Below are 16,891 nucleotides of genomic sequence, written 5' to 3'. Positions count from 1 at the left end.
CCCCGTGGCCTGGAGGGATGGGGCTGCCCCGGGGTACCTTGTCTCTCAGCTGGCTCTGCAGCGACTCCAGCTCGTTCCTGCTGCTCTCCTGCTCCCGGCTGAGCGTGTCCCGCAGCTGCTGCAGCTCCGCCCGCAGCGCTGCCATGTCCTGCCCGTGCCGCTCCGCTGCTTGGCTCAGCCGGTCCCGCTCCTGCTCCAGGCTGCTGATCCGGGAGTTCTGCTCTGCTCCCGCCTGGGGGGGCATGAAATGGTGGTCGGGGCTGTGCCGAGGGTGAACCCTCCAGTCTGGGGTCTGGTTCCTGGTCCAGGCTCGGGCCACCCCCACTGTCCCTGCAGGCGCAGCCCTGCATCACCACCTGGCAGTGATGATCTCACCTGGTGACAACCGAGGCTCCCAGGGAGCCCTTTCACTTTTATTCAGTGAAAATTCACTTTTATCATGACCGTCACCATCCTGATGGAGGAATGGATGTGGGCTGTGGCTGTGGCCTTGGAGCTCTGCCCCATCCCTGTCCTGCTGCAGTGTCTGCCCACCCTGGGAGTGGATAACTGCATTTTCCTGCCATCTTCTCCCTCCTCCACCAAGCCCAGACATCCCTGCTATGCTCCACATCTCCACAGGCAGGGGATACCCTCTGGCATGTCTTGCAGTGTGATGGCACACTGCTGCCTGAGTTTACAACGGGCAGAGTTCTTCCAGGGCTTTTATTCAATGATCCCTGCTGCTGGAGCCCACTGCTCCACATGCTCCTGCACCCAGGAGCACGAAACCCCGTGGTGTGACCATCCAACCCACCCAGATGTGGAGAGGAAGAGGACAGGGTTCTCAGGCCGGTGGTGGGTATCATGTCTCAGAAGGGTAAGGCCTGGCTGCCCACCCCAGGGCTGTGTGAGGGGTTGCAGGGTCCCCCCCCACTCTCTCACCTGCGTGCTGGACTCCAGTGTGCCCTGGAGCACCTGCAGCTCCTGCCTGCTGGCTGCCAGCTCCCGCTTCAGCGTCTCCAGCACCTCTGCCTGCTCCTGAGACTGCGGCAAGGGGAGAGGTTGGCAGCACTGGTGCCCCATGGGGGGGCCCCTGCTCATCCCTGCTGTGCCCCCCCATCCATACTCACCTTCCTCTGTGCCTGCTCGCTCACCCTCTGGAAGGAGTCCTCCAGCTCCTTCTTCTCCCGCTCCACATCCCCCTGGGCCTGCCTGGCCACCGTCACCTGCTTGGTCACCTCCGCGTTCTGGCGATGGCAGGGTGAGCTCAGCATCCCCCTGTGCCCAGGGGGGTACAGCTGGTAGAAGGCATGCCAGGGGGGTTTTTGGGGAGCCCACCTTGCGCAGCAGGTCAGCGTGGTTCTGCACCAGCTCGCTGTACTTCTCCTTCAGTTTGCTGTAGCGCTGCTCGTTGGCCTGCGCCCGTCCTGCCACGCAGGGACACCGAGGTGAGCCCTCAGGCCCCCCCCCAGGGGCTCACCCCCACCCCAGGCTGGTCCCAGCTCCCCCTGCTCACTCTCGATCTCCGTCAGGCTCCGCTGAGCCTTCTCGGTGTCCTCCCGCTGCTTCTTGAGCTCCTCCAGCTCCGTGCGCAGGAACTCGCTCTCGTCCTGCGCCTGCTGCTTCAGGTGCTGCTGCTCGGCCAGCTCAGCCTCCAGCTCGCTGGCACGGCCCCTCAGCTGCACCGCACCCCGCGCGCTCTGCGGGCACAGCCGGGGGCTGACGGTGCCATTCGGGGCCCACCGGGCCTGTCCGATACCCACCAGTGCTGCCCAGTGCCCACCAGTACCATCCAACACCCACCAGTACTGCCCAATGCCCACCAGTACCATCCAACACCCACCAGTACCATCCAACACCCACCAGTACTGCCCAATGCCCACCAGTACCATCCAACACCCACCAGTAATCCCATACCATCCAACACCCACCAGTAGCATCCAATGCCCACCAGTACCATCCAACACCCACCAGTAGCATCCAGTGCCCAACAGTACCACTCAATACCCACCAGTAATGCCCAATGCCCACCAGTTATGCCCAATGCCCACCAGCAGCATCCAATGCCCACCAGTACCATCCAACACCCACCAGTAGCATCCAATGCCCACCAGTACCATCCAACACCCACCAGTAATGCCCAGTGCCCACCAGTACCATCCAACACCCACCAGCACTGCCCAATGCCCACCAGTACCATCCAACACCCACCAGTAGCATCCAGTGCCCAACAGTACCACCCAATACCCACCAGTAATGCCCAATGCCCACCAGTTATGCCCAATGCCCACCAATAGCATCCAATGCCCACCAGCAGCATCCAATGCCCACCAGTACCACCCAATACCCACCAGTACTGCCCAATGCCCACCAGTACCATCCAACACCCACCAGTAATGCCCAATATCCACCAGTACCATCCAATACCCACCAGCACTATCCAATGCCCACCAGTACCATCCAACACCCACCAGTACTATCCTACACTCACCTGTACCATCCAATACCCACCAGTATTACCCAGTACCCACCAGTATCATCTGATGCCCACCAGTACTGCCCAATGCCCACTAGTACCATCCAATGCCTACCAGTACCATGCAGCAGCCCCTGCCATGGGTACCACCCCACAGACCCCCAAATGCATCCAGCTGAAGCACTGAGGGTGCTGAGCCCACCCCCTCTGTGGGAATGCAGCCCCCTGGCACACCTGGAGACCCCCAGGGTGGGCAGGGATGCAGAAGCCATTGGGGACAGGGCAGGGCAGAGATGGGGACACCATCTTGCCCATCCAGGGGTAGAGCCACCACCCCACATTGCCAGTGTGAGCCCCTGGGTCTCATCCTGCCCGCCTGGTTGTCACCCACCTCGGCCTTGAAGTTCTCCAGCTCCTCCTTCAGGGCTGCGATCTCCCCGTAAAGCTGCTCGATTAACCGGTCCCTGGGAAGGAGACACAGGGCACCTCCTCAGTGCCATGGGGACACGGCCTGGGAGGGGAGGTGTCCCCCGTGCCACCGCGGCTGTGGTGCTGTTCCAGGAAGGGAGGTCCTGGTACGATCCCGGCCTGCTCACTTGTCATCCTTGTTCATCCCGTTCTGGCTGTTGAAGTTGAAGGGGTCGCAGCTGAAGGCGCTGCCGAAGATGTCGTCAAACTTGTTGTCAAACAGGCTCTGCGGGAAGAGCAGGATGGACCTGGAGTGACCCCACCACCACCCGGGAACCCTCACCCCCTCCATGTCCCCAGTGTCACCGCCAAACCAGCTCACAAGCTGCCTGGACACTGGGGCTGGATCCCCCCACTGCTCCCAGGGCACTGAATGTGTTGAACTGCCATGGGGCATCTCTGGTCCACCCCCACCTAACTCCCAGGGGGAGAAGATCCCCAAAGCCATGTCACCACACGCTCCTCCTCCTCCTCACTCAGTGAGGGAACAACCTTTGGTGGAGAGGAGGGTGAAGACCTAAAGTGGCAGATGCTCAAAGCCAAACCTCTCCTCGCCCATCACTGGAGGGCACCACACCACTGAGCAGCACTGGGAGACAAATCCAGGCTGGCTCAGCCCTGGCAGCACCCAGCTGGGACATCCAGCTCCCAGCTGGGACATCCAGCACCCACTCACCCCCCAGCAGTGACACTCTCCAGTTCCCAAAGCCACCCCTGCTGTCTCAGCCCCCACCACGGTGTGGATTTGGAGAAGTAACTCCGGGCTCGGAGCTGGAGGGCCCCTGCCACCCTCACCTGCGAGGCCGTGTCCATCTCCACCAGGTCTGTGATGGGCTCGCTGTCAGGGGAGGACGCCTCAGCAGGGATCACCACCACGGGGCTGATGTGCTCCGACAGCGCCGAGGCTCGCAGGAAGTTGGGGGGGTTCTGGGGAGGGACGGCAGCAGGGTGAGGGGAAGGGCTGGCACTGCTGCATGAGGGCATGGCTGGGTGAAATCCTGCCCCAGAGCTGAGCTGGCCAGGCCTTGATCCATGGGAATGGAGCCAGGACCCACAAGGATGGAGCCAGGACCCACGGGGATGGAACTAAGACCCAGAGGGATAAAGCCAGGAGCCAAGGGGATGGAACCAAGACCCACAGGGATGGAACCAGTGTCCACAGGGATGGAATCAGGACCCACAGGGATAGAGCCAGGACTCGCAGGATGAAACCAGAACCCACAGGAATGGAGCCAGGATGCACAGGAAGGGAAGCAGAACCCACAGGGATGGAGCCAGGACCCACAGGATGGAACCAGAACCCACAGGATGGAACCAGAACCCACAGGGATGGAGCCAGCACCCACAGGATGGAACCAGAACCCACAGGGATGAAATCAGAACCCACAGGGATGGAGCCAGGACCCATGTGGTTGGAGCCAGGGCCCGCAGGGATGGGACCAGGACCTGCAGGAATGGAACCAGGGTCCAAGGAGAGGGAGCCAGGACCCACAGGATGGAGCCAGGACCCATGGGGATGGCTCTTAGCAAGGGCTTTGGGTTGGAGAGAGAAGGGATCCCAGCCCCTGGTCAGACAGCAGCTCCATCCCACAGGACACCACTCAGAGAGGGATGCAAGGATGATCCTCAAGGCCCATGAGCCTCACGGTGCCACCAGCCTCAGGAAGCCAGGTAAGGTGACAGGCAGCTTTTTTGGGGCCTCCCCGGTGCCACCCACCCCAGAGCTGCCCCTGGCCACGGGGACAGGGAGTGTGGGGACTGGGGACTGTGGGGTCTCACCTCTGGCAGCTGCGGGATCTGAATCAGCCGCTTGAAGTACTGAAGGTTGCTGGAGCGATAGAAGAGGTCCTTGAGCCTGGAAGGGACAGGGAATGGTGATGGCTCTTGTCCAGCCTGGACAATGTAGGGATCTCTAACCCCTTGCCTGGCTCCAGGTGTCACCTGGCTGGAGGGGACTGTGGTGTGTGCTGCCACCAAACCCACTGCCAGCCTCCCACCCTGGGAAAAAACTGACTGCTGGAGGATTTATCCCATAAACCCAGGGCCTGGTGGGCAGGGAGAAGAACCTGGAACTTGAGCAACCTGGCCTAGTGGAAGGGGGTTGGACTGGATGATCTTCAGAGGTTGCTTCCAACTCAAACTACTCCCTTCCCACCCAAAGCCCCCACGAGCAGGTGTGGGGCTTCCAGCCTGGAGCCAACATCTGCAGTTCCCACAGTTCATCACCTTCAGTTCCCACAGTTCATCACCTTCAGTTCCCACAGGAGCATCTCCCCCAGGAGCAGGGTACTTCCCTCCAGGATTTCCAGTTTTGAGGAGGAGCAGCAGTGCCCAACCACACCAGTTTTGGCTCCCATCCCTCTCAACCACCTCAGCACCCCAGCTGGGATCTCAGTGATGTTGATACCTGTCCCAAGGTTAGTCCCTGGGGGGTCAGAGCCCACGGCCAGCCCTGATATCTGCTGTTTGCAGTTTGTGACCTTGGTTTTGAACCAAGCTGTCCCTCAGCACCTTGACATCCTCCCCCTGTTCTCAGTGGCCAGTTTTTGTTTTGGCTGCCCCGAATAATCACATACCAGAGGCCACAGCACATCCCTGCTCTCTGCTTTCCAATCTCCATGCCCTGGGAGCACCCCCAGAGCACCAGCACTCCAGCTCTGGGCACTTACTTTCGGAACTGCTCCAGGAAGCGATCCCGGTGGCCCTGCAGCGTATCCGCCGGCAGACCTGGAAGAAGCAGCAAGCAGAAACATCACTGGGTGTCTCCATGGATCAAGGGACAAGCTATCAGCACAGCCACATGGGAATGGGTCTTTCCCAGAGATGGCCACCCTCCTCTGGGAGTCCGAATGCTCCAGGCTTGGTGTCCCGCTGCAGGAGGGGACCACACCCCAGGGAAGGGGAAAGCACGGAGGTCAGGCAGCAGCCATCACAATTCCAGGTCCTGAGGGACGTGGGTTTGGCACTGCCTTGTCTTGGTGACTCCTTTTATCTTCCCAGAAAGGCCGGGAAGGGGATGGGGGCGAACAGCCCAGCCTGAGCAGGGCGGTGACCCCCAGTGTCTCCCTCCGTGTCCCTCCCTGCCCAAGGCGGTGGCGCTGGGGACACTCACACGAGTGGAGCTTGAAGAGCAGCTTGACGGTGTAGTCGTAGAGGTGGCTGCAGTCCAGGATGACCTGGATGAGCGGGGCCAGGCGACACTGCCCTGCTGCTGTCACCGACACCGAGCGCGACATGTCCAGGGAGCTGAACACTGTGGGGGGGAGCATGAGATCGGGATCTGGGAGCACCAGCAGCGCTGGCGGGTGCCACGCTGTGTCTGCCAGATCCACAAGTGTCACCCACAGCAGGAGACATTCAGCTGGAGCAAGATACCCACTGGCCCCTGGGGACCCAGCCTGCAGAGGGGTAAGCTCAGCAGGAGGGGAAATTCCCACCCAGGACTCCCACCCAGGCTTGGGAACACTTCAGCCTGCAGCTGGGTCTGACTCCTGCAGTGTCCCTGGGCAGAGCTGACACACAGCCCCTATGCTCTGTCTGTCACTGTCATCCCACTGGCACTCAAGTGTGCTGGGTGTGCTGGCAGGAGATGCTCCAAAACCAGCCAGGAGCAGCTGGAGACCATCTCATTCCACCTCCTGCCATGGGTAGGGACACTTTCCACTAGCCCAGGTTGCTCCAAGCCCCATCCAACCTGGCCTGGAACACTCTCAGGGATGGAGCAGCCACAGATTCTCTGCCCAACTGTGCCAGGGTCTCACCACTCTCACAGCCAAGAATTCCTTCCCAATATCCCATCTAACCCTGCCCTCTGGCAGTGGGAAGCCATTCCCCTTGTCCTGTCCCTCCACCCCTTGTCCCAAGTCCCTCTCCAGCTCTCCTGGAGCCCCTTTAGGCCCTGGAAGGGGTTCTCAGGTCTCCTGGATCCTTCTCTTCTCCAGGTGAACAACCCCAGCTCTCCCAGCCTGACTCCAGAGCAGAGGGGCTCCAGCCCTTGGAGCACCTTTGTGGTTTCCTTGGACTTGCTCCAGCAGCTCCACGTCCTTCTGATGTTGAGAACCCCAGAGCTGGAGGCAGCTCTGCAGGTGGGAATTCACCAGAGTGGAGCAGAGGGGCAGAATCCCCCCCTCCCCTGCTGCCCACACTGTGGGATCAGCCCAGCAGAAAGGAGGCTTTTTGGGCTGCCAGTGCACGTGGCTGGGGCATGTTGAGCATCTCCTCACACCCCCAAATCCTTCTCCCAGGGCTGCTCTCCATCCCTTCATCCCCCAGCCTGGACTGACACCAGGGGTTGCCCTGCCCCAGTGCAGCACCTTCTGCTTAGCCTTGTTGAACCATAATTCAGGTGAAGTGCCCAGAAGAGCTGAGCTGTGGTGCCCTCAGCCAGTACCCCCACAGAGCCTCCCCCCAGCTCGGCTCAGCCCCCCACGGAGGGTCTGGACCCCCAGAGAGCCCTCATCCCACCCTCTGTCAGGGTAGCACAGGGGCTTACCTGTCTGGAAGAGGTTCAGCTCACACTCCAGGTAGTCAAACATCTCCACCGTCAGCTGAAAACTGGGAAGCAGGGACAAGGATGGTGGGGGACTGTCCCCATGGCCACCCACGGGCCTCACCCTGTGCCAGGTCCCACCCTGGCAGGATGAGGGGTGCTCCAGTGTGGATGCACCAGCCTTTCCCCGGGCTCTGCTGGGGCAGGTGGGGCAGGTGGAAGGTCCCATCCCTGCTGGGTGGTGCCCCCCTGGCTGCACCCACCCCTCCCTCACCTCCCCCTGCCCTGCACTCACAAGTTGTTCACGTCGTTCTCCCCGGCCTCGTCCAGCTGCCGGTCGGACATCTGCAGATTGCCAGGGAAGCGGGGATTCTGTGGGGAAACAGGAGTTGGGAAAGGGTTCCAGAGGATCTCCTGCTCTGGAAAAAGCTCTGGGAGCACCAGGACTGTGATCCTGTGGGCTCGGTGCAAACACAGCTCCTGGATGTGCCAGGGGGGTGATGTGGGGGCAGAAGGGGGGTAACACAAGGTCTCCAAACCCTGGGTGACCACAGCATCCCTAATCCAGGTGCCTGTGTTCTCCCCAGCAAGAAAAGCTGATTCTCCCTGGGCTGAGAAACCTGCTGAGCAGGGAGGAGCTGTGAGCTGGGGGGGGATGGAGACAATATCTGCCCCAAGGGGCAAAGCCTCCTCGTGCAGCCCTGGCATTCTGGGGAAGGTCACATCACACCTCCAAACTGAACCAGGGTGATGGGAACAGAAAACACCTCTTTGCAGCAGAGCTCTTCCACCTCTGCCTGCCTAGGACAGCTGGGAGGGGATGTGCACCCCAAAGCTGAGGGGCTTTTAATGCTTTTTGTAGCCCACCAACTCCCAGGTGTCCCCAAGAAACCTTGGGCCACCATGAATCCTGCCACTCCCAAAATGCTGGTCCTTGGGCTATTTTTGATCCAATTTTAATGGCCACTGGCAGCTTGGGAAATGTTTCATGGAGGCAGCAGGATGGTCATGACAGAGGGGAGGACCCAAGGGGGTGACAGTGTTGGAAAGGCTCTGCCAGCCCCTGTCCTGTCCCTGTCACCCCTTGCTGCAGCCTTGGGGACGGGGGGCTCACCTTGGTGTGAAATTCCATCTTGGTTCTCAGCAGTTTGAGGTAGATGCTGCAGAGCTGCCCGTAGCCCTCGCTCAGGTGGCCCTGGAGACCCCAAAAAGCTGCTGAGATCCAGGGCAGGCTGCAGAAAAGCCTTTTCCCCCTGCAGAGCGAGTGACCCCTCCCTCACCTCCCCAAAACCACAGCCAAACGCTCCTCGCTGGCACCCAGCCCCTGGATGCAGGTTGGCTTCACTGAAAGGCTTTGGGTCAGGACCTTCTCATCACCTTCTCTGCACGTTTCAATGTGGCTTTTGACCATCAAAGCTGGGTTTTACTGGGTTTTACCATAAAATGGGAAAGAGGCCTTCGATTTTGGTGGGAGGGGACATGAATGTGACCAGCAAACCCACCCCAGGGAGGTGACGGCAGCCCTGGGTCAGCCCCAGCTGTGCTCAGCCCCTGGATCGTCCTGGGAGAGAGAATTCCCCAAGCCTACAACCACCCAGCCTGGCCAAGGGACCCCTGGGGTGTCCCCACCATGGTGGCCACTCACCCACATCCTGCTCATGTCACTCAGCTCATTCTTGTATCTCACGGAGTCTTTCAGGACCTGGAGGAATGACGGTGGCAATCAGCAGGCAGAGCACCAGGAAACAACATCCCACACTTGGAGCTGGCAATTGGGGTGAGGAATGGCAGGTCTTGGTGCATTCTCAGCCCTTTGTCCTGCTGGTGGTGTCACCACTGCCAGTCCCAGGTGTCCCAGTTTCCCCATCCACACACGGAGCAGGAGGATCCTCACTGGTGGCTCCTGCACTGAGTGGTTTCCTCTGGCACTGGCACTGCCACCGGCACCAGGGTTTGGAGCACAGGGGTTTGTGGGCAGGGCAGCACTGGGAAGGCTCTGGCACCAGTCCCCATGCAGAACTGACCCCCACGAGGGCACCAACCCTATGTGAGGGCTCTGGCACCAGTCCCCACCTGGGAGTGGCCCCCGGGAAGGTACTGACCCTCCAGGAGAGCTCTGGCACTGGTGCCCTCTCAGGACTGATTCCCAGGAGGGCACTGAGCTACCAGGAGGGCACGGATCTCCCAGGAAGGCTCCGACTCCAGTACCCACCCAGGACTGACCCCCAGGAGGGCACCCACCCACCAGCACCTCCCACTGCCCGCTGCAGCCCCATGGGAGAAAGGATTTGGCCCCGGGGCAGTGGCTGAGCTGAGTTTTGGGCACTCACATTGGAATGTCCATCCCGGAGGAGCTTGTGGAAGACGTGGCAGAACTTCCAGCAGAGCACGGCATTGCCGGACAGTGGCAGCCGGTTCACCACTGACCAGAAGGTCTGGGCTCCCTTCTCGTGGTGTGTGCCCAGGATGCACGGTGCTGGATGGTCAAGGAAATGCTTTTTGGCTTCCCATTTTTTCCCATTTGGTGATGGAGAGTGGCCACCCAAGGCCAGCTGTACCCACAGAGCCCAGGGGGGCCAGGCCACCACGGGGAGCTGATGCTGCCCAGCCCAGGTACACACTGTCCCCAAGGGTGGCACACACTGTCCCCTCTCCCCCAGCCCCAGATCACCACTCTGGGAAAACCATGGCACGTGGCTCTGCCCCCACCAAGCCTTCCCAGCTGCCTGCCCAGGATACTGGGAATCTACTTTTAGTGGCAGTGTGCTCAAGCATCCTTACCTCAGGACTCCAACCTGCTGTGGGCACCTTCCCCTCCAGCCCTCCCATGGGATGGCAGTGCCAGGAGCACCAGCCTGGGCACCCCTGACACTTGGAGGCTGTGGCAGCAGGAGCAGGGAACCTGTGCCATGGTGGAAACACCCCCAATAGCCCCTCAAGGTCCCAGCCCACCACCCCCAGCACCTCTCCCCACACTCCCTCTTGCTGCTGCCCCTTTTCCGAGCAGCCCCAGCCCCGCTCCCACGCTCCTTGTCCCTCAGCCAGCTTTGGGAAGGATATTCCTGGCGTGTTTCTCCTTGACAGCCACTTCCTGCGCATTAATGGCCTTATTGATGCTGACGGTCTGCAAGGGAGAAGCGGTGGAGGGGGGTGAGATGGGAGGGGTTTGGGCTCCCCCCTGGTCCCCCCTCACCCACTGAGACCCCCTGGCTCTGCCAGCACCTGCCAGTGCCTGGGTCCCATCCAGGTCCCCGGCCCTGCTCGTGCCAGCTGGATGCCGACCTTTCCCGGATGCCTTTCTGGGATGTGGTTGGCATCCGCCGGGTTCAGCTGCTGCCAGGACTCATTTACTCGGGATAATAACGATGCAATTAAAGCAGAGCCCACAAAGAACCCTCTGCTGCCCTTGGAGCGCTGGGACAGGCGGAGGGAAGGAGAATCCCTCCCCTGCCCTTGGATCACAGGCAGCAGCTGGCGGTGCCTACTCTGCTTTTGGGGGAGCTGAGTGGGGAGGACAATTCAGAGACCACTGCAAATCAGGCAGTGGAGTGGCAGGACCACCTCCAGGGCTGCCTGGCAAGGTCCCAGCTGCTCCATGGATTAGAGGGAGAGGAGCTGGACCCACAGGCAGGACTTCCTGTGCAGGTGTTGGGGACCTCAGGGAGCTCACACTGAGGAGCCTGGGCAGAACCAGCCACCATTTATCCTATGGAAAGCAGTGGCAGCCACTGGAAGCATTTTCCATGCAGGATTTTTAACCCTACCCCATTTCTGATCCTCCATGGGGGCACAGTGATGCTGGCTCGGGGTCACCCTCTCCCCAAGCTCCAGCCTTGCCAAGTGCTTCCCTGGCACCTGCTCCGTGAGGATCCTGCTGCCCAGGGAAGGAACCATCTGGCTCAGCACTGCCAGGAGTAGCTCATTACTGACATAAACCAATTAAAGCAGAGGGATTAATCCCAACACCTCCCTCACTGCAATCCTGTGACTCTGCTTCCTGGCCCTCTCCAAGGTGGCCCCACACTGCTTCATCTCCACGGACCACGGTGACTCTGTGCTGAGCAGGGCTGGGGGGGGCCCTTAGGACCCCAAATATGGTGGGATACAGCCCAAATCCCCCAGGAAGTCCCTCTGCCACCAAAGCTGGAGCAGGAACAACGATGGGCCGAGATAGAAGTGACCTCACCCCCAGTGCACCCCCAGCCCAGCACTCCCATCCCAGAGCTGAGCACCCCCTTAGCTGAAGCTGCATCCTGGTGTCCCAGTATGAACCAGTTCTGCCGTGGGGATGCTGCTGCTCCATGGTGTTTGCAGCCCCATCCCTAGGGCACATCACCCTCACCACTTACTGGTGACCATGACCAGTAAAGACCACAGAGGTGACCATGGAGGTCACCAGCAGGACACTGGAGGCGTATTTTGGGGTGTCAGGAGACCTGTATTGCCAGTTACAAGGCACCCATCCCAGGCACCCAGAGCAGACCCTGGATCTCAGCTTGGTTTTTTTAAGGAGAGCTGAAAGGAACATCGGCAATGGAGAGTCCTGACCCCACCAAACACCCCTTCCCGAGGAGCTGGATGGAGGCAACAGGTTCCCAGCACATGAGGACAAGGGTGGGAGTCACCTCTGCAGCTCTGCCCATCCCAGAGACCACAGCCCCTCGTCAGGAAAACCATATAAATCAATTCAGCATTAAAAAATCCCAACATAAACCATCAGGAAAGTGCCTCTGCCAGCAGCCACAGCCTGGAGAGGGATGTCTGTGTCCCAGAGGCTTGGAGCAAGATGCCCACATCCCAACAGTGCCAACAGCCTGGGGGATGCCCATATCCCAACAGCCATCCCCAAGCCCCCCACTCCATTTGGAGCACACATGATGTCTGTGTGGATGGCAGAAAGGTTTTCCAGGGTAAAGTGAGATCCCACATTCCTGTCCTGGTTGCTGTGGACACCCCATGTCCCCACTGCATTCCCAGGAGGGCAGGGCAGGGGTCCCATCCCGGGAGCCACTCAGAGATGCCCAAAGTGCCTCTCCAGCAGCTCTGGCAGTGCCCACATGAGCAAAGCAGAGAAACACGGAGCAGCAGCGAGGGACCAAGGCTGGAAGTGTTACCTCCAAGGGATCAGCGGGGTCATGGAGGGTGATTTGGCTGCAAAACTGGGTCAGGAAGGAGGGAAAATTGGGGCTGCCAGGACAGTGAGCCCTGACCTCTTTCTTACAGAGGGTCTTTCACCCCGACTCCCCGGTGCTGCTTCCTAACACCATCCTGCTCCTGCAGCTGATGGAATTTGAATTTTAATTTAATTATGAGCTTCTAACCTAAGAGGGCACCTTCTGACCCACCAGGCCACGTCCTGGGCAGCTCTGCTCCAGCTCTGGTTTTGTGCTGATGGAGGAATGTCAGCCCCCATCCCTGTGCCCATGGGTGCCCAAAGGGAACAGGGCAGGGGACACAGGGGACATGGGGCTGTCCCACACCCCACCCTGCTGCCAGGACAGGAAACCCCGGGGTTTCCTCTTGTGCAACAGGCCCGGAGGGAAGTGGGAGGAGAGGCCGGAGGGGCCATTGCACAAGGGGAGGTTTGAGGGGTGACGCTGCAATCCCGACACCCCGGTGGGACAGAGCTCAGTGGGGCAGGACCTGGGACAGGGCTGGGCACGGGGCTCTGCCAGGCTGGAGAATGGCTCCATGGGTGCTGCAAGGGCTAGGAATGTTGCAAGTGCTGGGAACACTGCAAGGGCTGGGAATGCTACAAGCACCGTTAGCTTTCCACCACTGAGCAGAGCAAGGAAATCCCACTGGCATGAGCATAGAAAGGCTCAGGCCATTTGGGAGAGGAGCAGTTTGGGACTATCTGTCCCAGAGCAGTAGGACCTGCCCAGATGCCTTTTCCTCCCTGTGCAACACCCAGATGGTTCCCAGGAACCTGTGGAAGGTCTCTTGCCCATGGCTTGATGGGCCACCATAGCCCTGTCCCATGGGAATTCAGCGCCGAATCCCACTGGCAACGAGCTCTGCCAGCCCTTGGGGTGATCTGGACTAACCCCATGGGAATCCCCAACCCCAGACTCAGCCCTGCCCCTCCCACAAGCAGAAGCCACAGCAGGACAGAGTCCCCAGGCAGAGTGACCCCCCGTCCATGGCTCATGCCACACGTCCGGGTGTGCGGCCGCCGGCTCCAGACAGGGACAGAGGAGCCCAAAACTGCATGGAAGGAGCGGGACAGGGCGACAGAGACTCTCTGAGCCCCAAGACACACTTCTCTCTGTCACACACACCCTCACCCCCCATCAGGTCTCCCCAGATTATGCTCTCAGGCTCTGATTCCAACATGTCCCGTTCGGAGGCGAAGAGCCAAGCTTGGCTCAGGAGCAGCGCGACGCCTTCCCGCTTCTTTCATTTCCAAAAGGAAATGAGTGTTGATTAAAGAATCCAGAGCTACTGCAAATTATTTGGAGAAACTGAGTAAGTCGCAGTGCAAATCCTCTTAGCAATGCTCCCTCACTTCTCCTTAATTCCTTTCTATAAATGGAGAGCCGGGACGGAGCATACCTCTGGAAAACCGCTCGCAAGCCCTGCAGACGCAGGGGCTCCGGGAAGGGAGTGAGCAGGGAGACCTGACTACAACAAGCCTGGAAGGAAAATCCACGAGCCTAATTAAAATGCAGATCCCAGCAGAGCAAAGCTTGGCTCCGGCCCTGGAGGTGTGCAGGACACAGGGAGCTCTTCCGAGGGCACGTCTCTTTAAACATTACTCACCATCGGCACAGCCCAGTGGCAAATCCCGGCCTTGCTGGGGCTCAGGGAAGGTTTTTTTCTGGCAAAATCCTGGAGCAAAGCCAGCTGGATAACACCAGGGGTGCTCAAAGCCCTGCTGGGGACTGGTGGGAGCTCCTGGGGACACTTGGGGTGGCCGTGGTTCCCCCCACGCCGGGTGCCCATGGCCTGACAGCAGCAGCTGGAGCAGGGAATAAGCCTGGCTTTGTGCCCACCAGCAGCTGGAGGGAAAGGGAGGCAGGAAGGCAGGAAAGCAGTGCCAGCAGGGTTGGCTGTATGTAAAACCCAGGGATATATTTCTACATGTCGGGTAAGAGGATGCTCAGCACAACCCAATCTTCCCGCTCAGTCCTGAAGGCTTCCTGTGAGCATGGGGTGAGGGGACAGGAAAAATACCTTCCCAACACTTAATCCAGGCTATTTGGCTTCATCCACTGCTGGACCCATGAGTTTGGAAAGCAAGTGCTCCTCTCCTGGCTGAGCACACGCCAGAGCTGCTCCAGGGATGAAGCTCCTTGTCCAGGCTGTGTGAGCACCTGAAGGTGCTGCTGCTCTTCTCGTCTCCTCCTCCCTCCAGATGAGAAATAATTCCCACAGTGACACAAGTCTCAGATTTCCCATTGCTTGAGCCACAAAAACAACCATTTTCCCCAAAGCAGTGATGTTTTCCAGCAACAGAGACCCCAAAACCTTGCTGCATCCTCCGGGCTCACTCCCTGTGGCAGTGGCTCAAGATGTCCCTCTCCAGGAGGAGATGTTGATGTCACCAGCCCCAGATGCCAGCAGGAAGAGGACCGAGGTGTCCAGTGATAGCCCTGAATCCCAAGGGACACCAGCATGGGGGCCTTGGGTGGGTGTTTGGGGACACCCTGCACATGGAACACCCCAAACCAGCGTCACTGGGAAGGCAGCCACAGGCTCCGGGAGCCACATTGGAATCCGATGGCATCACCATGATGCTCTCCTTGGCAGAGACCTGCCCTGGCATCGCCTCCTCCAAGTCTGCTCTCCCAAGGCTGGCAGGATGATGACTTCAGACTGATGTCATCCTTGGTGCACCCACTGCCGGCCCCTCCGGCGCTCGGCGATGCCAGCGGAGCAGTGTTATGGAGGAGCTCTTCCAGCACAGATGGGGCTTCCAGGGAAAAAACACCTGGGCTAGATATTGGAGGGGTGGTGTAAGGGTCAGGAGGTCTCCAACCACAAGGAGACACATGAGGCTGGAAGTTGCTGTCCAACTTCCACCACGCCTTTGCCTTGAGAGCTCTCGTCCGTTATCACGGTAGGATGCCCATTTGGAGTGTGCCTGGACAGCCCACCCCACCAGCTGCCAGCTCCTCCAGGGCAGCAGAGGTTGAGATCCACAGGGTGATGCTCCTATGAGCTGTGTGTGCAAGGACTTGACCCACTGCTGGCTCTTCCAGAGCCTCCAGAGAAAATCCTGACTTCCACACCACCAGGAGAGCTGGGGCAGGATGAGACAGCACGATCCCATTGCTCCTCCACCTTTGAGGCAAAGAAGGAAGACAACCAGCCAAGTGATCCATGGTGTGTCCTGAAGGCTCCAATGAGACACCCGATGCCAGGAGGGAAAGCTGGGCTGATCCTGGGAAGGGTTTGGCTCCACCAACCCCGGAGACAAGAACTCACCACTGTGAACATTTCACTTCCCACCATGGGGGACCAGCACCTGGAGTGCTGGGCCACTGGGTTTCTCCAGGGCCGTGAACAACTTTACAGATAAATGAACAATTATGCAGATTAGTTACTCAGACATGTGGTTTTTAAATCCAGTTTAAAGGACGTGGACTTTTCCAATACACAGATAAACTTTGGAGGAAAAAAAAAAGGATGGTGAGGAAAGTGATTTTGGGGAGAACAGCCAGCAAAAAGCAAGGCTACATAAGCCAGACCTCACAGTGACCACTGGGGAAGCTCATACCTTAAAATTTGGATCCCCAGCTCCCGCTGCCAGGCACTTCCAACCCCCCCAGCACAACCAGAGCCCATCACAGGGGGCTGGATCCGAGGCGAGGCAGAAATCCAGGAGGATCCCCAGGATCCTCACCCCTCCATGACTGCCCCCCACAAAACCCAAGCACATCCCCTCATTACTCTCTCCACTCAATCACTGCTCGCTCTGACCCCACGTGTCCAGCCGGCTCGAGCTTTTCCCACGAGCTGCCCCAATATCCAGGCTTTTAGTTTTAAATGGGGATTTTATGCAAGGATAATCTCTTCCAGCAGCAGTGATTTCTGTCTGGGGAGGGAGGGTGGCTGTGTCTGCCAGGGTCAGCGGTCCAGGAAGGTCTTCCACCACCTTCAAATATTCCTGAAACATTCCCAGTGGTCCTGACCGGAGTCTTCTGCCTCCCAACAGATGCAAATATTTGGGCATTTCTTGGGACAGGAGGAAATAAAGGAGCAGATTTAAGGAGCCCATATCCAGATGTGCATTTCTGTGATCAGCTGCCATCCAGGACCCACCTTCCTTCCAGGAACATGAGGGTGCCTGTCACCCTAGCAGGATGCTCCCAAATTAAGCTGGGATGTGGAGCAGGGTGGTGCCAAGGTAGTGTTGGTGGAAATTCTTCCTTGCAGTGCTTCTGGGTGAGCAGCAACTCCTGGGAGCAGGTTGGGGAATCCCTAACCTGTCATACCTCCAGGATATCTGGATCCTGCATCCCTCCCCCATT

General features: G+C 59.3%; 1 protein-coding gene across 1 annotated transcript in view; it reads right to left on the bottom strand.

The window, feature by feature from the left end:
• The window catches only part of HIP1 (huntingtin interacting protein 1), an 18,706-nt gene extending 4,464 nt beyond the window's left edge, over positions 1-14,242 (bottom strand). The window contains exons 1-18 of the mRNA XM_029961241.1: positions 14,178-14,242; positions 10,476-10,539; positions 9,746-9,888; positions 9,061-9,117; positions 8,530-8,610; positions 7,711-7,787; positions 7,419-7,480; positions 6,039-6,179; positions 5,596-5,653; positions 4,706-4,781; positions 3,722-3,853; positions 3,055-3,152; positions 2,850-2,922; positions 1,499-1,682; positions 1,321-1,409; positions 1,113-1,229; positions 925-1,026; positions 38-232 (exon numbers count right to left, since the gene is read on the bottom strand). Coding sequence (XP_029817101.1) covers positions 38-232; positions 925-1,026; positions 1,113-1,229; positions 1,321-1,409; positions 1,499-1,682; positions 2,850-2,922; positions 3,055-3,152; positions 3,722-3,853; positions 4,706-4,781; positions 5,596-5,653; positions 6,039-6,179; positions 7,419-7,480; positions 7,711-7,787; positions 8,530-8,610; positions 9,061-9,117; positions 9,746-9,888; positions 10,476-10,539; positions 14,178-14,180 — 1,752 coding nt within the window. The 5' untranslated portion in view covers positions 14,181-14,242. The remainder of the gene's footprint in view (positions 1-37; positions 233-924; positions 1,027-1,112; positions 1,230-1,320; positions 1,410-1,498; positions 1,683-2,849; positions 2,923-3,054; positions 3,153-3,721; positions 3,854-4,705; positions 4,782-5,595; positions 5,654-6,038; positions 6,180-7,418; positions 7,481-7,710; positions 7,788-8,529; positions 8,611-9,060; positions 9,118-9,745; positions 9,889-10,475; positions 10,540-14,177) is intronic.
• Positions 14,243-16,891: the final 2,649 nt, after the last annotated feature.

Source organism: Manacus vitellinus, unplaced genomic scaffold (genome assembly GCF_001715985.3).
Source record: "Manacus vitellinus isolate BGI_N305 unplaced genomic scaffold, ASM171598v3 scaffold_32_pilon, whole genome shotgun sequence".
Lineage (NCBI taxonomy): Eukaryota > Metazoa > Chordata > Aves > Passeriformes > Pipridae > Manacus > Manacus vitellinus.
Note: the sequence above shows the minus strand (reverse complement) of the source record. Positions and strands in the feature narration are given on the sequence as shown.